The following is a 22,654-nucleotide window of genomic DNA, read 5'->3' on the forward strand; positions in this document are numbered from 1 at the left end:
TGTCTTGAGAGCTCTGTTTTGACTGTCAACTTTTCTCCTTTTTTTCTTTTTTGTCTCATTGCCCTTTCATCGTGCATGTCGTGGCCTCTGCGCCTCGGTTTTTGCAGAACAATATCATCTAAATAATCCTCCAATCAAGGCTGTTGTTCAAACGGCTTGGACATTCCTCACAGACAAACTGTCGTGCAGAAATGGCATGACATGCTCACACACCAAAACAAAGATTGACCCGTTAAGTAAAAAAGGAGGTGACCCCTGTTCTACCTTTCGCCTTAAAAGGAATAGCCTTTATCCCCACGTTTCATTTATAGAATGGTTTTACATTTGTCTCCCTCCAACAGTTCTTTTTACCTGTGCTTTATTTCTTAAGGAGGAATGTTTTTTGCCAAACCTATGAGGTCAAAGCGCTACCTGACTATGTTGGATCCATTTCAGCATCGCTATGGCAACATGTTTACCGCAGCACTCCTCCTTCCTGCTTTGGTCAGTGATATTTTGTGGGTATCTTGCATCCTTGCTGCTCTAGGTAAGGCACACATCAATCCTCGTCTTCATACACCACCCTTAATATCAAAATGGTGATGATGATGATGAATCCCACGTGACATTTCTATTTTATTTTGTGTTTTCTTTTTTTCTTTCTTTCAGGGGGAACGATGAGTGTTATTCTTGGGCTGTCTTCTTTCATCTCCATCTTTATCTCAGCGGGCATCTCTATCTTCTACACCTTTTTAGGGGGTCTCTACTCTGTTGCGTACACTGATGTTATCCAGCTTTTCTTCATGTTTTTCAGCCTGGTGAGAAACGGAGGAAACGCAGTGGGAGGGAGGGAAAGGGGGGGGGGGGGCACAATGCCAGTGATGAAATGACTCAGAGGAGCGAGGGGACCACAAAAATAACAACCTTTCTGACAAATGCATTCATGATTCATTAAGTACTACAAGAAATCTAAGCTGATATTAAACACGTGTTTTTTCTTTTCGTTTCAGTTTCTCTGTATTCCTTTTCTGGCCCTCAGTCCTGCAGTTACTGGCGTCTCACCAGCAGCACATCTCAACCAGTCAAATGCAAATGCATGGTTAGGAAAGTTGGAGCTGGCAGATGCAGGAAAATGGATCGATGAAATGATGCTATTGGTTAGTAATGTCATTGAAAGATCACAACCTAAGTTGTATCCACAGAATACTGGTATCGCATACAACAAGGAAAACGTTCAATTATTCATCCAACCCGGAGAGGCTGAAGGGAATTGTGTTACTGGGACCGGTTTTCCTGCTGTGACATGTCATATGATCTGTGAACACCTGTTAGTACTGCACTTGAGTTTTACTTGAGTTCAGACTATCTCGAGCCGTTTCAGCTGCTGTTACTGTGTGAACAATGTTTTACAATAGATTTGTACAATAGGAAAATATCTTCTGTGCATGTTTGTGTGTTCAACATTCCCAGAGTTCTCCACAGCAGTTTTAACTTCATGTTTATTTCAGTGGAATTCTTTTTCCTTACATGGTTATTACACAGTTATTGGTGTTGTTGAGTCTCTTCCTGTGCTGGCTTTCCTTTTGTTGAGCGGTTTCTGTAATGAAAATCGGGGGAAGTTACCATGAAAAGACTAAATTTAGAAGCATTTTTTGTTTGTAAGAAGAAGAACTTTCTCCTCTTCTCTTACATTTGAGCAAAACAACAGGACAGGAGGAACACTTACAGTGACTAATAAGAAGCAGCTAATCATTCAAAACTGTGTTTGAGCCGAGTCAATTATTTGCTGATCTCAAAATCTCTTTTGTTAACTATGCTGCAGCAGATGCAACCCTGCTGAAGCTTGTGGTTTCTGTGCATGGCTGTGTGTTGCAGTCTTTGGGGACCCTGGCCTACCAGGCTCTGTACCAGAGGATCCTCTCTGCAGCCTCCTCTGCTCAGGCTCAGATCACCTGCTTTGCTGCTGCCGTGGCAGTTTTTATTATGGGAATCCCTTCAGTTGTCATAGGAGCCGTGGCTGCCACAGCAGGTAGATCAAAGTTTGTGTTGTAGATATAGATATATCATAGTAAGTGGACTGCACTTATACAGTATAGCACTTTTTGCCCCTTAGCGAGTCAGAGCTTGGATTCAAACCGCTGTCCTATCGGTCCCTGGACGGCCCGCTCTACCGACTGAGCCACAGCTTAATGTCAATTTTAACAATAATATGTACATTTTTTTTTTTTACTTCAAATTTAGCCGACACTCCTCTCTGCTAATATCTGGCTAGTTAGATCCTTACAAAATATTCTCATGCTTTTTGACTGAAAAATGTGCAGTATAAAATGACAATTTGTTTTGCTGTGAAATTATTCTCTGTTGTTTGGCAAAGATACAATTTATAAACTCAAACAAGCAAAAACACAGAGCCTATTCAGGATCCATATCCAATCCAATCCAAGTTTATTTGTAAAGCACTTTAACACAACAAAGTCGACCGAAGTGCTGGACACAGCAGTGTAATTAAAATCAATGAACCAGAAAACAATCAAACCAAAGTAAAATAAAGTAAAGAAACAAAACAAAAACATATAAAATAAAATAAAAGCTCAATAAATATACAGAACATTCAAAAGACAAGCCCATTTGTCCCAATTTTCCCCAAAATCCCATTTGTTAGTTGAAACTGTTTAGATACACTCGGTTCAGGGGTTTTTGTGTTTGTCTTTTATTGGATTTATCGATAAGTGATTTAGTTGAGCTTGCAGCCTTAGAGCGATATTTCTTTGATTTGAGCAGAACCCGCTGGCCCTTGCCTTCTTCATTCATTTGGTTGTTCCTCATTTGACTTAGTTTGTTAAATCAATAACTTTCGTTCAAATCCAGTATCACCGGTTTATGCGAGTTCCCTTTTTCCACCACGAGCCAAAAAGGAGGCGTAAAGTACTGTATTTTCCAGACTATAACGTCGCCCGACCAGCCAAATGATGAAAAAAATTATTTATAGTCCAGAAAATACAGTAATACAAAATATATTCAGACATGCAAGTATCCAATCTCTCCCTCTCTCGCCCTCTAAGACTGGAACCAGACAGCGTATGGTCTACCCGCTCCTTTTGAACGAGGGGAGGCGGGGAAGATTCTGCCACTGGCCCTGCAGTACCTCACCCCCACCTGGTTGTCAGTGTTGGGCATTGGCTCTGTGGCTGCAGCTGTGATGTCTTCTATGGATTCTGCTCTTCTGTCGTCAGCTTCCATGTTCACACAAAACATATACAAGTCAACTTTGAGGAAGCAGGTTTGTGTGTGTGTGTGTGTGTGTGTGGGGGGGGGGGGGTCAGCATTGTGCAAAATAAATATTTTTTGCATCCCTTTACTCTCTGCTTCCCTGCAGGCCTCGGAGCGCGAGCTGCAGTGGGTGATCCGTATTTGCGTGCTGCTGGTCGGACTGGCAGGAATGGGCCTGGCCTTCAGTGGAGAAAGTGTGTTTGCCCTCTGGCTGCTGAGTACAGAACTCCTGTACTGCATTATCCTCCCAGAGTTTATCTGTGTTCTGTTCTTTAGCTGTGCTAATAGCTACGGTGCTATTTGCGGCTACGTAGTCGGACTGCTGCTCCGTCTGCTGAGTGGGGAGTCCATGCTTGGGATTCCTCCTGTCCTCCTGTTTCCTGGCTGGAGGGAGGAGGACGGAGTTATCACTCAGCATTTTCCCTACAGGACCCTGGCCATGCTTTGCTCCTTGGTATGTATTCTTACCGTGTCCAAAATGATGGAAGTTGGTTTCCGTCAGCATTTAATTCCTCAGTCGTGGGATTTATTGGGAGTTTTCAAACAGAAAATGGAGGCTGAGGAGGAGGAGGAGGAACGTGTTTATATGACACAACTCTTGTCTTGAATTTCTATGCAAATTCTTACCAGTCTTCTTCATTCCTGCATACATTATGCAGTTTCTGTAGTGTATAATGATAGACTGCAGAAACATAAATGTATATTTTTAAGAGAAAATAAAAGGACATTAAATACTTTCTATCTTTTATAAACAGAGCTCAACACTGTTAGTATTTTTTTCACCATTACCCATTATCATACTTTCTTAAGGCTATTTTACCTCTTGGCAATATATGAAAAACTGGAAAGACAAAGCAATACTCGTGAAACCATCGGTGGACTATTGGCTATGACTGTATATAGTACATATATACAGTATATATATAGTACTATATATGGCAAAAATATGTTTGGTTTTTTGTTTCCATGGAAAGGTTGTTGAAGGTATTTGAAGTGTTTTCCTTTTTTTTTGCTGCTTGCTAGATGTAAAATTAATTTACAAATAAATGCACCGTGATTGTACCTTTTCAATATTGTGTTTGATTTTTCTATAACTTTTCATGGAAAATGGATTTTAAGTTGACTCTTAAGGTTGGTCCTTTTCTCCAGAGTATATAAAATATCCATACCAGTGTTTTTGGAGGAATGGATGGATGCCACATAATGATGCATTTACTTTACAGTGTTCTGGTGGGGATAAGTCATTTTCTAATTAATTTCTTCTGATTAAATGTATTCATAAAAAAAAAGTTTGATCTTTCATGTTTGTATTTGATGAAATTTGTGTCTTTTAAAATGTATTTGGGAATTAAATTCTGTCTGTTTACAGAAAATTCGCTATTCAAATTATAAAATTATCCTTTCTTGTCTTTAACACCCAGAAGTATTTCTTCCTTTATCTGTAAGCGATTATCTGATTTCCAGTGGCAGTTTTAATTCGACATGCTTGTTGCAATTCTCCGTTTGTATCAGTAGAGGGAGACATTTAACAGTAAAAGTGCGTATTTAGTCTGAATCGCACTGACTCCCTCACGAGAAGGTCTGTCCTGAAGAAATTCTAAACTGCAGTTCGATTTGAGAGTTTGCTCATTTTATAAAACGAATGAAACCCAGGTCTACAGTTATTTTTCATTTCCTCCTGTCTAAAGTGCCGCACATTCATTCCTAAGCAACTTCCTTCCATCGCTGCACAAAATATCGAACATTTATGTCTTGGGTTGTCTCTGTAAATGGATTTAAGAAAAAATAAATAAATTATCAAAATAAGGATTTTGTTCGGGATTTCGTTTTTGTTTGGTTTTTGTTGCTAGCGATTAATATACAAAACGAATATCATAAATTCTATTAAATTTTGGCTAGACAATGTGTGCTTGAATATATTTCACGAATTCATTCGATTGATTACAATGCTGTAATTCAATTTTATTTATTATTATTTTACATTCAAAATATTTTAAGTCCAGGTTTAAAATTACATTTTATCTACGGTATTAACCAGTAATGTAATTTAGAAACGGTGTTAAGAATTTAAAACAATCAAGTATCTGTTTAATACCGTTTCTGTCGCACACCTGCACGCAAGGTGATGCTTGACGACGTTTGAAGCTGCGTGCAGGACACGCCCATTGGACGCTGTCGTCACTGTTGTTTCCGTGAGATGAATGAACGCCGAGGACTGAGCTGCCAGTCCACGAATGAGGAACTCCATGTCAGGTTTTAGTCGGAGTCTGTGACCTGCCGGTGCGCAAACATGAAAACAGAAGCGAACCGACGTCGTCCTGTTTTTCGCTTCTTTTTTTGGAGAATTAAAAAAAAAAAAAAAACTCGATCTTGAAAAGCTACCCGTCTCAGATCTGTGAATAAAAACGTGACATTTATTTTTCATGTATTTATATTTATGATCGATACTACTAACTGTACAAAAGAAACCACGTCAGTATATCCAGGAGAGACGCGCCAGACTGGAGTGGCGCGTCTCCTGTGCGGGAATCCCGTGTAGAAATCCAGTCCGGCTTTTGCGCCCTGCCCCCGGCCACCTTACCCGTAGCAGACTCTTGTTTACAGCAGAGATTCCACGGTGGAGCGGAGATCCACGGAGATCCACGGAGATCCACAGCCCGCGTTCTGCTACGGGGAATACAGGACTCCATCCTTCGGGATTAACGCATCGGGAGATTCTCTTTGTCTATTTTTATTTTACGAGGATAAAAGACAAAACGCCCGCCGAAAGGACAACTCCCGTGGACATTCTGCCTCCCACCCGAGACGAGCTCCGTCCAGCTGGAGACCCGTTGCGTGGCACAAGCCTGGCGTTTCTCCGTGCGCTGCAAAAGCCCGATTGATTAACCGGGATTAATTAATCCGACCGGAGGAGCTGGGAAATAAATTATTCATAAAAAAAAAAGCGATTCCCGAGCTGGTTGACGGGAATCGGCTAAAAAAAGGGGTTTTCATTCATCCCCCCCCCCCCCCCCCCGCGCGCGCCACCGAGCCGCCACCCCTGCGGATTCGGACGTGTTTTTCTGTTTCCCCCCCCGACTCTTCCACGTAAATCTGGTTTTCAAACGGGGGGGGTTCCGGTGTTCCGGTGTTCCGGTGAACGGAACCGGCCTTCATGCATTCTGCTTGTGATTCTATCATCGATCTCTCGCCCAGGCCCGATCGCGCTGATCGGCTGTTTCCGAGAGATGGAGACTGAAGATGGGGATCACCATCATCATCATCACCATCATCATCTAGTGGGTTGCGTGCCCCCCCCCACCCCCACCCCCCCGTGATGGGCACAAATAGCAGACCGCTTTAGACGTCTCCCTTCATCACTTTATACAGACACAAGATTATATTTATAGATTTGTTTTTTTGGGGGGGACAGGACGCACCGCTGGCACCCCCCCCCCCCCCCCCCTCATCAAGGTTGTCTTTTTGGGCGACCATCGTGTTCTCTCCACGCCGGCCCGGCCTCGTTCCTTTCTGTTTGAGGGGAGGATGAGGCGCATGAGCGCGGACGCGCCGATGGGGGGCCCGACCTCGTTCTGGGCTCTGGCGCTCTTGGTCTTTTCCATCTGCGTCTGCTCCGCACGTGGAGAGAGTAAGTTCCTATCGATTTATATTTCATGTTTATTGATTAAAGTGGGAGTAGATTTAGTTGTAACTCCGCTCGGCCTCTTCTAAATCACATTTTGATGGAAGAACACCGATAGAACGAGCTGAAGACCATGCGGAGGACAAACGCGCGCTTTGTTGCGCGCAACGTCGCCAAATTTAACGCAGCAGTTTCGTGGATTTTGCAGTGACACAGCCAGATAGCAGGGACGTCACGTCCCACGCCAGACCTTCTCGGAGGATGGATCCACGGCGCGCAACTGAAGGTTACTACGACCATGTGGCCATCTTGCATTTCGTGGTTATGCGCGCCGCTGCGTAAAAAACGTTCCAATAAACCGGCGCGACTTAAGAGCGAACCAAACAGACGTCAGAGGACACGCATCTTATCGCCCTCTACTTTATACCGGATCGATAGCCTTAGATTTCGGTTTTCTGTTTTTTCACCGATGAAAACGAACGAATAAGGAAAACAAACTTTAGAAAATGTCGAGCTACACATTTAAACCTGTTGAAAACGGTGGAAACGAGGTGAATATTAGATTCTGTTCATCACCAAAACAGATTCTATTCATAGTTTATCATGGATGTTCCTAAAATATAGACTTTATTTTAAAGTACTTGCTGTGCGTAAATGTCTTTGACGTCTGTCAGTTTTACTGCTCTTGCTGTGGTTTTTAATGTTGAGTTAAAACTGTAAAATGGGCTCATAAATGCTTCACCATGAATACTTTAAGTTTCCTCTGGAAAATTAATCCGACTCTGTGTTTTTTTTTATGCAAAAACGACAGATTCCTTTTTCTATTTGCTAAAATTGAACAACTGTGAATTAATGTGGGGGGGTCAATAAACATTGCTTCTCTTTTCATTGATCAGCAGATAAAGCCATTCGTTTTATTATCACTGGTCGATTTGTGGCGTTTGGTTTTTCAGTGGAATCTCTTTAAATCATTGATGGGCAAATATAATAGCTAAGCTTTGTTTAATCAATACCAACATGGCTAAGAAATAATTTAACAAATCCAGAAGAAGAAGCACACATAAATAAATACAAGTTATGTGCTATGTAATTCTTTACGAGGAATTGTGTACTAGAATGTAGTTTTTGGAAGAAGCTTGTTCTCCGGTCGTGTTTCTCTTTGAATGGATTTCTCCTTTAAAACCACGACGACTCATGATCTTCTCATTTATTATATGTTTCATCTCAAACTAAACTTTATTGATAAAGCACTTTAAAACAACCGGAGCTGGCACGGAGTGCATGAAGCATGAAAAAGGGCAACCGTAGAACAGGAAGGTGAAAAGAGGAACGCTGATTTGATGGGTGACAAGGTGGCCCGGCTCCATCTTGGACCTGCATGGTTAGACGCCCCCCTGCTCCTACAACCGTGCCTTCCCTTCCCCCCCCCTTCCACCAGCTGGGCTATGTGCAGGAATGCCATGTCTCACCCCCCCAGCGAGGAAGTGTGGCGAGTGCTCGCAGCCCTGTGCTGTGTGTCCAAGTGTGTTTGTGTACATGCGTGTGAGCGAGTGTTGTGCAGCTTTCCTGCGTGCCCCTGCAGCAGGACTCGGGTGTGGCAGCCCGAGTCACTGCAGCAGGACTCGGGTGTGGCAGCCCGAGTCAGTGGCGTGCCCCTGCAGCAGGACTCGGGTGTGGCAGCCCGAGTCACTGCAGCAGGACCCGGGTGTGGCAGCCCGAGTCAGTGGCGTGCCCCTGCAGCAGGACTCGGGTGTGGCAGCCCGAGTCGGTGGCGTGCCCCTGCAGCAGGACTCGGGTGTGGCAGCCCGAGTCGGTGGCGTGCCCCTGCAGCAGGACTCGGGTGTGGCAGCCCGAGTCAGTGGCGTGCCCCTGCAGCAGGACTCGGGTGTGGCAGCCCGAGTCAGTGGCGTGCCCCTGCAGCAGGACTCGGGTGTGGCAGCCCGAGTCGGTGGCGTGCCCCTGCAGCAGGACTCGGGTGTGGCAGCCCGAGTCAGTGGCGTGCCCCTGCGTGAGGCCGTGGAAGTGTGTCACTGGGCTAGTCGAACGCGGCGCTGCAGCTCCTCTCGGCTGCCAGCCGAGCTTTACAATGCTTAATTAAACACTTTATTTGGCCCGTCACTGAATTTGCTCAGACGCGGTCTCCAGCCAACCACGTGAACTCCGTTGCGGGCCTGGGTGGTAATGGCCCGTGGAGTTATTGTACAATTTGTGAGGTGATTGCCGATGTTAGCACTTCTAATGGATGGCACTCGCCTTATCAGGCCAAAGCTGTTTGACAAGAGCTGAGCGCTGATCCACACCGTTTTGAGCTTGTCTGGTGCTAAAAGTCTTCCTGTCTTTGCTTACCAAACCGTCGGATATAAAGATGTGGATACGCATTGACTAGATTACCACTTGATATTAAAGCAACACTTAACTTTGCTTTCTTTGTGACAACTTGTAAATATCAGGAATACTTTCAAAGCGATTTAGGTCAAAAATGCATATCCTGATAAAGTCCCTCATTGTTCCTTCTCTTATTTTGAAATGTATTACTTTTAAATTATATTTTTAAACTTTCATCAAATCATTTCATGACCATGAATTCACTACACACTATTTCACTTTCACAGTACAGTTAAAGTTAAAGTAAAATGAACCTGTTTCATTTTACTCCATCAGAGAACCGGTGTTTTGCACGTAGAGATTGTTACCTCGTGTGCGTTTGTGTGTTTGTGAGAGATTTGTTGTGATGTGGATGGAGTAGTGTCACTGTTAGAGGTTTGGTGATATCTGAGCCGAGTGCTGTGTTTGAAGCAAGGCCCTCCGAGGGAAGTGGCCCAACAGACTGTTGGTCAGATGACTTCCAGTATGCCGGGGATTAGAACCAGTTGATGTGGCAGGTGTGAGGGGATGTGACCACACACTGCCCTCACTGCTGTGATGAATACCGATTGTAAATGAAGAAATTATGTCTTATGATTATGGATCATAGAAGTGGGGAAAAGCTGTCCCACTTCAACAGAATCAGGATTTCAGGCTCAATGGCGATCATTTACTATATTTTGCTTCATATCAAGAAGGAAGTGAAGTACATCTTTACATCCCTACTTAAGATCGACAAGACTCCTCTCCAACTCTGCAGAGGAGTCTTCCTAACGACCTTCCTGGAGTTTACAGCTGGTTGTTTGGGAAAGGATACATTTTTGTGCTTTTCCCACAATGCTCAGCCTCTGGCCTTTTGATAAACATGCAGTCTTTAAGTGCAGATTTTGATCTCTTGTTCCTGTCAGCCAAAAGTAAGATTTAGTTTAGGCTTAATTTGACAGATACACAGGGTTATGTTTGCATGTGTGTGTGTCATTGAGGGCCAGGGCAAGGTTTATCAATCATAAACACGAGCCAGTGGAGCCTATTGCATTGTGAGGAATGTGTTTGCACAGCGGCGTGAAGAGCAAAGAGAGACAGCAGGCAGGCTTATCTCTCTCTCTGTGGACGCTAAATGATCTACATCACTCTTAGGTCAATATTGTCAGCGCATCATTTCCTTTCTTCTTAATTAATAGTGAATTATGCATTAAATCTTATATAAGCAACGTGCGTGACGTAACAATCAACAACAAGCAACCTCCAAGAAGTCTGAAATCCCAATTTAGACAAACATCCCACCGAGCTGGAAGGAAATGTTTGGCATTCCTGGAGCTACGGCAAAGAGAGGATTCTTTAATTCCTCCTTCCTTTGCTTCTATTCTATCCCCCCCCCCTCTCGATTTTTACACATGGTATGAGCGTAAATCAATCAGGTAATGAGAAAAGGCACAGGGATATCCGAGCGTTCAGCAGTTTCTGTGTGTCTTGGTTTTACCCTCAGATAGTGATGCTTGGCAGAAACATTATCGCCCATCCGTCATAGTATCTCTGTCCCCCCCCCCTTACCATTCTCTGGCCAGATGCCCCCTGGTTTTTAGTAATGCCCTCATCAGGAAGTGGGGCCTCGAGTTTCTCTTTACTAACAAACAAATTAGACTTTTGTGTGTGAGTAGCTCCACCCCCCCTCGCTCCGGCTGCTGCCGAAGAGAAAATTCTCAATGAAACAAAGGAGACATGCAGCTCGATGGCTCCCAAGTGGAGCCCAGGGGTCATTGGTGTCGATCGGCAAAAGCAAATACGATTCGCTCCTGGAGTACCGGTATTTGTTTCCGTTCAGACGAGCGAAGTTCCCACCCTTCATCCCGATAAACAATGTGGCTTCTATTTTTGGCAGAATAGTTTGAACGGACTATATCAAACAAGGCTTTATTTGTTCACTCACAGGACATTTTGAGAGGAAATGCCCATCTCGTGGTTAACTAAATGCCAAAGAGCGGTCACGTCCTCGTTTCTGAATGACTTCTACAACCATTGTGTCTCTTCCAAAATGCAAAAAGGCAGATTTGCTCCACGCTGTTTATTTTGGGAATAGGAGCCGGTTTAGCCCTTTCATTTGAGCCTTTAGCCATGATGTGTGGTGACGGATCGAAGACTGGACTTGGAGACATGCCTGTCTGTCTCATTGCACAGCCGAGGTGGCGTCATAAGTCTCCATAAGAGCATAACAGGTTTAATCAACGGGCTCACGTCAAGCCGTTTCCCTGCTGCACGGTGGATTTCCTTTTCGACGGTTCAAATAAGAGGCAACCTGTTTACTGCCGTAATGGGCCAACGCTCTGTGATGACATAAGTCACTCATTGCCCTCGTAAATATTGAACACAAAGCTGTACATAGCGAATACATTTCTAAGCTAGATAGAATCATTGGAAGCTATTTCAAACAGCCAAAAGCTCTGAATGAATGGTTGAAGTGTTTACCTTGAATGCATCGACCGATTGATTCAAATCGCTAAGTAAAACATAATCGTTCACGAGTTATCAATAGAATAATGGACAATGAATTGGTTTACAAAAAGCTACGTGTAATTTGTCAAAAATAGTTACCTAGAATTATTTCATTAAAACCTAATTGGTAATTTGTTAAAAATCACTTTGCATTATGGCTAATTGGTACAATAGCTAGTTAAGACAATACATGAATGGATACAATACTTGACCTTTATAAACAAATGGCTAAAAGGTCAAGTTTAAAAAACAAAAACAAAACACGTCCGGGTATTTCAAATGTAAAATTGACCGACCTCGACAGCTGCCTGTAATGACGTCCACGTTTCTGCCAATGATTAAGTCAGATTTACTTTTAATAAACTATTTATTAAGACAAACAGGATTGTTCTTCATAAATAAAGGTTGTGTAGTTCATCAGACAAGGATGTGATGCATCAGACAGGAAGGCTTTTGAAACGGTGCAATAGAGCACTTTAACACAACTATCGTTTACCATTAATTCCCAGGTCAAGTAATTGATTGGCGCGATTAGAGGGGAGCGTGAATGAATGGAGACTTTGTTGTTGATCTTTACTGAGTGTGTGTGTGTGTTTGCATATGTTAGCGCTCTGGGCACTACGGGTTCAAGTGTGGTTTTCCATGCAAAGGAATAGTTAAATTAAACATTGGAGTTTTCTGAGGTGACGGACTCATTATTACAGACGTGGCCTCAGCATTCAATGTCAGACACAGGAGGCATTCCAGCATGTCAGCTTGAGATCAGGAAGCGGAAACAATAATTTAGTTTACCTCTATATTGGAAATGTCTTTATCTCTGTTCACTGTGGTGATAGTATCTTTGTATTGTTAAAATAAAGCAGACGTGAAATCATTAATTACAATTTGTATACCAGTGTATGAGCCTTTTTGTCTTTATCTGAGCTCTGTATTGTTTTTGCGTATGAAATGTTGCCAAGGCAAATCAAACATTACTCACTTGACAGCAACAACAAAAGGCTAAAATGATAAAATAATACAGAATTAAAGTCTTTTGGTAAAAGCAATCTACAGGCTAGTCTGGTGCATTCCCAAGTCAATCCATGTTTAACATTCAGCGCTTGCTTTTATTTTGTTTCCTCGTTTCATTATTGAAAGATTTAAGCCGAATTTTAATGTGTCGTCTCTTCCAGTCTGCGGGCCAGATATTGACATCCGGAATGAGATCAGCGAGTTCAGGCGGCTGGAGAACTGTACGGTGGTGGAGGGCTACCTGCACATCCTGCTGATCACCGACAAGACCAACAACATCAACCAGGAGGTCTTCCGCTCGCTGAGCTTCCCGAAGCTGACAGTCATCACCGGCTACCTGCTGGTGTTTCGCGTCTCGGGCCTGGACAGCCTCAGCGTGCTCTTCCCTAACCTGAGCGTCATCCGCGGCCGCATTCTCTTCTACAACTACGCGCTGGTGATCTACGAGATGACCGGCCTGAAAGACATCGGCTTGTACAACCTGAGGAACATCACCCGGGGCGCCGTGCGGTTCGAAAAGAACCCCGAGCTCTGCTACCTGGACTCGGTGGACTGGTCCCTCATCACGGATGCGGAATTCAACAACGTTTTCAATGGGAATAAGAAGGAGAAGGAATGTGACAATGTCTGCCCGGGCATCATGGAGGACAACCCTCTTTGTCAGAGGACGTCTTTCGATGACAACTACGATTACCGCTGTTGGACCTCCAACCAGTGCCAGAAAGGTACCGTGAATTGTCATTTATTTTCCGTTTGACCTCAGACAATAGCGTCAAACATGCTTTAAATGTGGCGCTCGTAAAAATGCACGACGGTCGTGGTAGTTCTACAATATTTTCCGCAGTAAATGTAACTTTGATCGAGGTAGGTGCTTTCCCATTGTGAATTGTGCTCCTTTTTGCACCCGTGAAACAAATCCCTTGAATCTGAGCAATATTTTTCCTCCATTTCTGTCGAGCTGCAGGATTGTCCAGGGGCCAGTGCAAACATTTCCCCCTCTCTGTTCATTATGGAGACCTCGTCTTTAGATCAGGCTATTTGTGGAGTGAAGGATGGCTGCAGTATAGAGCATTAGGTTTTTAGAAAGGTACGCTCAGTTGCTCTGCCAAGGAATGAGCTCGTCTACCTGCGGACCATGTCAGCTAAATATTTGCCTTTGGGAATCGTTCCAATTTATGGAAAAGGCTATGTTGAATCTGGGGTGGGTTGTCCTTGTTTGGCTTTTGCCAGGGTCACAAATTCTTCAGCACAGTTCAGCGCGGGGTCGCATGATTTGTTTGTATTGGAATTGAAACTCGCCCATCCATCGTCTCGTCTGAAAGAGAATGGATGAAATTGAAATGCTTTGAGCTGCGTGGATTTATTCAGTTGCGTATTCGTCGTCTGGTCTCGGCTTCTCGAGGGTGTAGCAGCTGGCAGCAACATTACAAAGCGACGCTGCTCTTTATTTTTTTTCCTCAGATTTCAGCGAGGGACAGATTGTGCTTTTCTGCTGGAAAATTGGTGCAAGCAATTTAGCTTTCTCATGCCTCCTCTGTAGAAGGCACTTCCTGCTTTTATTGTGAAACGCTCCCACAGGCACAGACAGATAAAGCCGAGCCGTTGAGGAGGCTCCTGTTTGGTCGCGTTGTCACCAAAAAAAACCCAAAACTGTTTCTTGTTTTTTATATCACATTTATTTCTTGGCTGTACCTCTTTTGTACGCTTCGGTGGTTCTGCAGCTTTGGGTCTCAGTGCTATTTCCCTGTATTTGTTTATTTTCCAGAGGCTACGAACGAGCCTGTCTGTTGGATTTGCCTGCTCCCAATCTGAAAACTGCACTTGCACATTTCCCTGATGCAATTAATTCCATCAAAATTGACTTTTTTGTCTTCTGTTGTCTCACTTGTACTAAATCATGGTGAGAAAATGTCCCGCCAGCCATTTTCTATTCAAGACCTGTGTACGGCTCCCATGGTCATTTGGGAATCTCAAACGCGCCACCCTCCCTCACCCCTGGGGACCCGCGGAACAAATAGTGGAAATCAAGCTCGCGTCCCTGGTGACCATGTCTGTAGAAAAACTGTGATGTTTATTGGTGTGGCTCTATTTATTGTCAGATGCACTGACCTCCATGGCAACACGCGTTTGCTTCGAGACGCTACATTGTGAGAGGCGCACTTTGCTTGTGACGACCTTCAGATCACGTCCGTTCTTCCCACAGTAGATGAAACCCTCTGTTGTTTTCACATGTCAGGCTTGAGAGGCAGGGTGGGCTGTATTGTTTGAGCTATTTCCCTTCTCTCTTCGGCCCCCCCCAGGCCAAGGTCAGGGTGAACGCATTCATCTGGAAGGCCGAGGTCTCGAGGCTGCAGATAAAGCCTTTAGACAAGACGGCGAGGAAAAAGAGGAGTTGCTACAATAATGGAGCGGAATGAAGTTAAACGAGCTTCCTGAAGTCGTTCAATATTCCAGACTTCACTTAACATTTATCACCCTGTCTTTGTTTTGTTTTTTAAAGGATTGATGCGTCTACCTCTCTTCTTCCTGCTTCAAATTCTTTTCTTCTCTCACCATTCTACATAATTGCCTTGTTTTTCTCCAGTGTAGATGTTCCTTCAAGGGCATTCAGTGGTTTTCTAGTCAATACAGCCCGGCCTTCTCTTTAATTACACGACGTAAGGACGGAGTGCTGTCTGCGCTACTATGCTGCTTTAGCCTCTGGTCCTTTCTACTGCTTTGTGGAGCAAAAAAAAAAAAAACCCCCAGAATGCCACTTTCCACATGTATTTCTAACTGTTTCCCATTTCAGTGTTTGGGGGTGTTTTACATGAGATTTGATGCTGGGCCGATTGGGCCAGGTTAAGGCTGTACTTCTGTCTGGATGGGAAGTGCAGATTGGAGCCGAGGTGCTTTTTGGTGGCGGGCAGCGACGCGTGGAGCGGCCCTGACTGAGGAGCTGCATGCAGGAGGAGGAGGAGCGCTGAGGGGAAATGTCAGACAAATGTCAAGTATACAAGCTTGAACGGCTCGCGCTCTGCAGTTCGCTTTCCTCCGAGGGCTGAAAAATGCCCCCCCATGCTTTCTTAATATCGTCCGAGCCCCTGCATTCATGTGTTTGTACGCGCTTGTCTGTCCATTCTTCTCACTAGCGATCTCTCCTCAGCCGGGATCTCCCTTGTCAGTTGGTCGGCTGGTGTTTCCTCCTCTATTCTCACCTCGCTCTTCTCCACTGGGCTTATCAGGAGCTGTTAACAGCTCTGGCTGTCAGATATACCGTCTGTTTACTTGTCGGAGACGGTCTCTCCTCGCTGCTGTTTGGCTTTGATCCTTTGACGTTGCCCGGTGTTCGCTTTCAGTTTCGCGTCTTTTCCCCCGAACTCAAATGTGTCCGGGCTTGCTTCGAATAGAGTCCGAAGGTTTCTGTTTTTCGATACAGAAACTGGGCCCCAGCCAGAGACAGATCAGACAGAGGGAACAATTTTATATTCGGCAGGTGAACAGGAAAAGCATGCTTCTGTGCCCAGTTTCAAGGCAGGTTCGTCTTCATAACTTCACAGGGAGGCTCACATTCTCGCACTTACTAGTCCTCACGTGGATCACGAGGACTCCGGTGGAGTTTCTGGACCCTTATCTAGACGTGCTGTTTGATTTTGAGGAACATCATATCCCGACATGTAATTTGATACTGATGAACAAACGTCGGAGGGCGTGCCGTGTCTGCTTAAAAAAAAAAAAGACCACGTACTGAAACCGCCTTTTACGTTTTGTCTGCTGATTCCACCCTGCATCGGCTGTAGTCCCACTGAATCCGGCCAAAGATATAATCTGTAATAACAGGTTGATTTAAATTAAAACGCTTCAGCATTCTATGCTGAAAGATGGCAACTGCAGTGAACTCAAACAGGAGGAAATTGCGATTTAGACGGGGCTTTGGTGCACAAGCAAATATTTCTGTTACTAACAGTCAAACCAAACTTGTTTGTTTTTTGGGGGGCGGGGGGCGTCATACTGCGGGAAGTTGATTGCTTCTTCTGATATCTTAATTGTTACCAGGTATTTTATTTATCATTTTGATTGATTTAAATTGTCATCTCTTAATCACCTTCTTGATGAAGTAAACTACTATGGAGAAAACGCGGCACACAAAGCCTCCAGTTCCGCCCGAGGCTTTCGTAAATGCATTTCTTGGGGCAGCACATTCACATTTGTTATTGCCAGGATTAGTCGCAGGATGACCTGTGCAGAAACTATTCGCCGCCTCTGCTGGCTAAGAGCTTGGACTTTTTCGACACTTGAGATGTGAGGCATGTATGTGAAGTTGGACGGAATGAGTCTGCCCCTTTAAGTATATAAGGTAGAAATTCCTGCTGGCTTAGTCATTGCAGATGTGAGGGGATGAAGTGGCGGGGGGGGGGGGGGGGATACACAGCCCGGTCTCTGTGCATACTACAAGTACAAGGAAACACAATGTTTTGCCAGTAAGAAACGTCAGAATGGTTTCCACGCAGAAGATGATGTAGATGAGGTGTGTTTTATGTTTGCTGAAGGAGGCGAGTTTTTATGGTCCTCGGTCAATTCTTTTGTTAAAACCACATCTAACGGCAGACATGACAAACATTTAAATATTTAATAGTGTCTCTGAAGCCTGCGGTTGTAGGGACAGGAAGAGAAAAGGGCTCCAATTCCAGTCTTGACAGTCCGGTGCTTTCCTGGGGGGGCACACTCGTAAACACGACTGCGTTCAGTGTTTCCATCTGGAGTGAACTCGCCTGCACTCGGCTCCATTTTGTAGAATGCTGAGGCAACTTTCCAGCATTGGTGCCAAAGAGATGGCATTCGTGTTGATAAGGCTCATTCAAATCCTGCTGCTACTTCAATAAGGGGTAAAGATGATTGTTTATCTGCTGCAGATGATCTGTTCCAATTAGTCTGTCACAATACAAAATATGATATCGAGCAAAGGATTTTGGGTCTTTCTGCTCTCAAACCTTAAACTGTCCGGGTGTATTCCTCGGGCGTATTAATAAAGTCAACAGAGTGAGCGCCACAAACAACAACGGGCTGGCTGACGTGTTTTGGTTGTTGTTCGGTCCGTGTGCACGTATTAGGCCGGGACTGTAATCCCCGCCTCTGACGCGGAGCTGTGTTTACACGGCGACTGCCAGTCGTGTAGATGAACGGCCAAGCCACAGCAAAAGTCTGCTTCAAATCTTTAAGCTGATATCATCAGAAGAGACACTTTCTGCACAGCTGCACGCTTAACCATTCAAGCTGTTTCTCATTAAACGAACATACAATCATTCTTTGATGAAATAAGTATAACCTTTTTTTTTTTTTTTTTTGGCAGAAAACTGGATCATATGATCCACTTAACTGTTAAATATAACCAGATATCATAGAAAGGACTAAAATAAGAACTCTTTGACTCAAATAAATCAACTTAAATCTGACACAAAAATGAATAACGTTGGCCAAATATGATAAAACCAAATGAATGAGGGTATTTGACACTAAAACTAAAATAGTTAAAGTTTGTTTCAGACAGAACTCGGTTATATGCTTGGATGGTTATTCTGTCTCAGTTCATTCCATCCACATCTTTCCACCTTCCTCCCCTTCCTCTTATGGCCTTTCCCACATTTTCTCTCGTCTAGGTCACATTCATTAATTTCATTTTTTGGGAAGTGTTATCAGCTTGTATTACGTTGTACATTCATCCAGAAAGAGACTCTCCCTACTAAAGGAGTACCCGGAACCCGAGCCCTCCCAAAGCAATGGCAGGAACGTTGTTTGGTTGTAAATAGTTTTTCTGCTCGGTTGCTTTTATAGGTTGCCTTTGGACTTTGGAGAGGCTTGGAGCACTAAACGGAGAATGTGATTGGTCAGAATGAAATTCTTCTTGCCTCACACTACGAAGCCGCAGACGCGTGTCTGCTGCTATTTCTAAGTTATAATGTCAACAGTCAGTGTCTTTCCAGGCATAATTTCAATTTGATTGCAAGTCAGCAAACATGGTTCCTGCTGGCCTGCTTGTACAGTGTGTTATTGTCCATACAGGAACAGCAGGGTTTATTGTGCATTGATGGCTGCCGCTGGGAGTTTATCCGACTCCTGTCCCTCTGTGGTCGGCAGCGCTCCTTTCAAAGCGCCGGCGGGTTGGCTTCTTCTCCTAGATGTCCTCTCGTGCACTAAAATAGTGTCTTCCTGTCACGCTGCTAACCTCCGGGGAGACTCTTTGAACTCGCTTCCACACAGTCGTTTACGCGGCCTGCCCTCCATTTCCTCTCCGCATGCTGTCCCTCCTCGTTTTTTATGTTGCGTCGCTGTGCTGTTGCACGTATGTCGGCCCAGTGTGCCGGCCCGCTTCCAGCCTGCTGGTTGCTGATTCGTTGCCAAACACTGCCTCCAGTGATGAGCTGCCTCCCGCCATCTCGCTGTGCCGCGCGGAAGCTGTTAGTCATCTGTTGCTCTCACCACTCATTCATAAATCTTTTCTGAATACTATAACTTCCTCTCACACAGCCGGTGGCCCCTCCGGCTCTGCGCCGGCTTTCCTCAGATCCGCTCCAAATGATGGGAAGGATGAGGGCCAGCTCTGCCTCGCTGCATGCTCCCGCCCCTTGGCGCCTCAGCCACACCTCTGTCTGCCCGTGTGCCTGCCCCTGGATCTATTCCCCCATTTAGTGCAGGCCAGATCAGCCATTTGCTCACTGCTGGGCTGGCTTGGCATCGAATACTGGGAGATAATGTGCCATGCCTTGACGTGCGCTCGGAGAGCACGCACGGGTTAATGCCACGGTGGGGCGGGGAGAATATCCTGATTTGCCAGTTAGTTCAGGTTTACTGAGTTCACAGAAGCACCGCTGTTCTTTTCCTTCCTCCTTTGTGTGTGGAGCAAGGAGGCAAGGAATGACATCAGAATCAGAACACGTTATTAATCCCAGAGGGAAAGTCGATTCATCTTTGCTTCTTCTATCTTTTCCTCCGTATAAGGCTGACAATGCGTGTGTTTATCCGATAACGGATCCGCTTCCGGAGGCCATGCCGCTATGGGATGTGTCTGGATTCGAAACGGTGACCAAGAGGGATTGGCGCTAAACAAGATGGCAGTTATTATTGAATAAGCAAAGAATGGTAATTGTATCCTGCAGTGACTTTTAACTGCGGATGAGTCATGGATCCACTGGACGTGGTGCGTGTGAGGATTTTGCGTGCTCACAATCTGCGAAAGACGCATCACCAGGCGTCGGCGCGTCGGCAGCGTTTAGTCGTCTGTTCTTTTTTTGGAACATGTGTCACAATGAGGCGATGAAAGAACATAAGATTACAAAGGAAAACCTCCTGAATTAATGCGTATAAAAAAAACCCAGGGACTCCCGCTCAAACACTTTGTTCAGGCCTCCAAAGTCTTAATGGAGTCAGCTCTTCATAAATGTTACGTTATGCAACTGTCAGAGTGACGTGTCCAAAGTCACGCCTGACCTTGACCCTGTCTTGTGCCTCTCAGCTTGTTTGGGTGGGATCCCCAGGGTCTAGTGCGGTTGTCAGCACGCAGCCTAATGGGCACAGGTGCTGGTGGGGAGGGGGGGGCTTCTCTGCCTTCTCCCAGCCCTCTTGGCATGACTCTGTCGGCAGACCGACAGCTCCTTGGCCGCACGCCTCAACGGACCGCTCCAACAGAGCGATCACCAGTTGCTGCTTTGTCAGCGGTCAGGGTGGCCGGGGACGAAATGCGGCTCCTCAGAGAAATAGAGCAGCACGTGAAGCTCTCCTAATGACCTGCTCTGTGACAGAATACTTTGCATGTCTTCTTCTGCATGCAAACGCAATAGTTATATTTTGTGATGACACGCTGCTCGGTCCGTCCCCCGGTTCCCTCATCAGCTGCAGTCAGACAGCAGCTCCTTACCGTGTCAGACAAATATAGAGGTCTCTGGTGCCCCCCCCCCCCCCCCCACTGCAGCTCCATCTCTGCCGGGAAAGGCCGCATCACCTGAGAGCTGCCGCTATCCTCGTTCATCTTCTCTAAATTAGCTTGTAGCATGCGCAGAGTTTTAATGATTGCTCTGACTTTGTAATAACAGACAGGCTGAGGTAAGGAGACGGGACGCTCTCATCACCATTAGATCGTATCGTATTTGTGTGCCTTTTTATTCGCTGGTTATCAGAATTTATTCCATAATTCCTTTTTTCCAAGGGGCTTTGGGTCTGGTCAAAATAAAACACCTGCCAGTTTCTAATAATCAATCCAATGGAAATGATATGAATTATTTATTCTTTCTGTGCGGCCCGGTAACAGATGCCTGACGGACCGGTACCGGGCGGGTTGGGGCACAATGGTTGCTAAGCGTCCTGCAGGCCCGTTTGAAGCCCCAGTCTGAACTTGCCCCTTCTCCGTTCACTGCCACCCTCTTCTACACATTCCCACCAGTGAATCAGTCACAAAGACAAAGCCTCGAGGCTTGTTTGCACTTGAGCGTGCCTTCGGATTCGCCCGTCTGTCCATGTGGGCGTCTTGTGTGTTGACTCTTTCATGTTTAATTGCTCACACCCATTTACTGAAAGTATAGCCTCTCCTTCCTGAGCCCACGCTAGGGACTCTAACTTGCTTTCGCATTTGTCCTCTAACAACCTTTTACGTTTAAAAAAAAAAAAAGGTTTAGTCTGAAAAGGCTTTAAATGATTGATAGAAGTCCAAATCCTCCAACCCAATCCGCCACTGCGGCCTTTGTTTGGGCCCATCCCAGCAGTGAGACACTGGTTCTGATCTATATGTGCCGTTGTTCCTGCTTTTCCATTGCCAGACATGTACATGCATGTAAAAAAAATGTTTTTGCATTCCAACTAGCTCCCTGTATAATATATGGCATTATCCCCAAAGCCTCAAAGCCTCTTCCTCGGTTCTCTTTTCCTTCGCCTGTGTGTCGGGTAATGACAGCGATGCTCCTGTTTAGGAAAATCCCTGGAACCTTCGTCCTGCTTTGATTTCCCATGTTGTTTTCGTCAGCCAGTGATCAAGGCACCGCGTGCGTTTTATTAAAATTAATCTGCTGTTTATGCTTGAAGCTACATTGTGGACGCACATCAAAAACATCAGCTTTCCGTGGCCGGGAGTTCTGACATCGTGAGGAGGAGACGACGGAAAATGGTCCAATACAAATGTGTTGGCATGCCGTTCTTTCTGCGCATGAAAATAGCAATGGAAGCCTGTTTTTTCAGAAAACGACAGTCTTCTGCTCCTTCTCTTTCTGTCTCCACCACACCTTCTCTGCTGCATGTTTTATTTTCTTTCTCTTCTTTTCAACGCAGCATTTTAAATGCTCGCTTTGGAGCCGAATCTAAATCTCGGCGCTTGTTTTGAAACGTTTACATTCCAGACATGCTTGTGACATTTTTGTGTTTATGAAGCTTTAGACAAATGGAGTCCTGAGTCACTTTGAGAGAACTCAAGCACAAAAGATTTCACCATGATGCACATGTCTTTATAAGGGTCTGAGAAACGGCGCAGAGGGGGGGGGGGGGCAGTGTGCATGTCAGATTCATGAGGGACCACAATTAGCATCCCAGCAAGCCAGTGATGAAAGCGAATAGATCGTCAGAGCAGGGAAACGCCACTATTTTATCCTATTGAAGTGGTATTAAAGAGCATATTCACGCGTTCTCTGCTCTCTTCAGCTGCCTATTCGAGGGTTTTCTGAATATCCTCTTAACAGATGATTAACGTTTTGTTAATAATCACACAAGCTCATTGTGTGGGAAAATCCCAACATCAATAAATTCACCTGGGCCCGCCTTTCAGGCTTAAAGTTGTGTTTTGTGATATTTGCAGTACAACCTGGTGATTTATCACTTTCCTTGAGCTACATGAAAATCCAAGCGATGCAAGTCGCTCTGACTTTCTATTTGCCATCACTTGGCAGAAAGTAAGCACTAAAA

At 45.0% G+C, this 22,654-nt stretch overlaps 2 protein-coding genes across 2 annotated transcripts in view; both read left to right on the forward strand.

Annotated features, from left to right (window-relative positions):
* The first annotated feature begins 375 nt into the window (after positions 1–375).
* LOC137894124 (high affinity choline transporter 1-like) lies at positions 376–5,030 on the forward strand. Its single transcript, XM_068739597.1, has 6 exons — positions 376–526; positions 649–797; positions 990–1,136; positions 1,855–2,008; positions 3,042–3,259; positions 3,356–5,030. The coding sequence occupies exons 1-6, from the start codon at positions 376–378 to the stop codon at positions 3,854–3,856; spliced, it is 1,320 nt and encodes a 439-aa protein (XP_068595698.1). The 3' UTR covers positions 3,857–5,030.
* A 1,744-nt stretch (positions 5,031–6,774) lies between these two features.
* Positions 6,775–22,654, forward strand: part of igf1ra (insulin-like growth factor 1a receptor) — a 51,353-nt gene continuing 35,473 nt past the window's right edge. The window contains exons 1-2 of the mRNA XM_068739265.1: positions 6,775–6,877; positions 12,898–13,461. Of these exons, the coding sequence (XP_068595366.1) occupies positions 6,775–6,877; positions 12,898–13,461 (667 nt within the window). The remainder of the gene's footprint in view (positions 6,878–12,897; positions 13,462–22,654) is intronic.

Source organism: Brachionichthys hirsutus, chromosome 5 (assembly GCF_040956055.1).
Source record: "Brachionichthys hirsutus isolate HB-005 chromosome 5, CSIRO-AGI_Bhir_v1, whole genome shotgun sequence".
Lineage (NCBI taxonomy): Eukaryota > Metazoa > Chordata > Actinopteri > Lophiiformes > Brachionichthyidae > Brachionichthys > Brachionichthys hirsutus.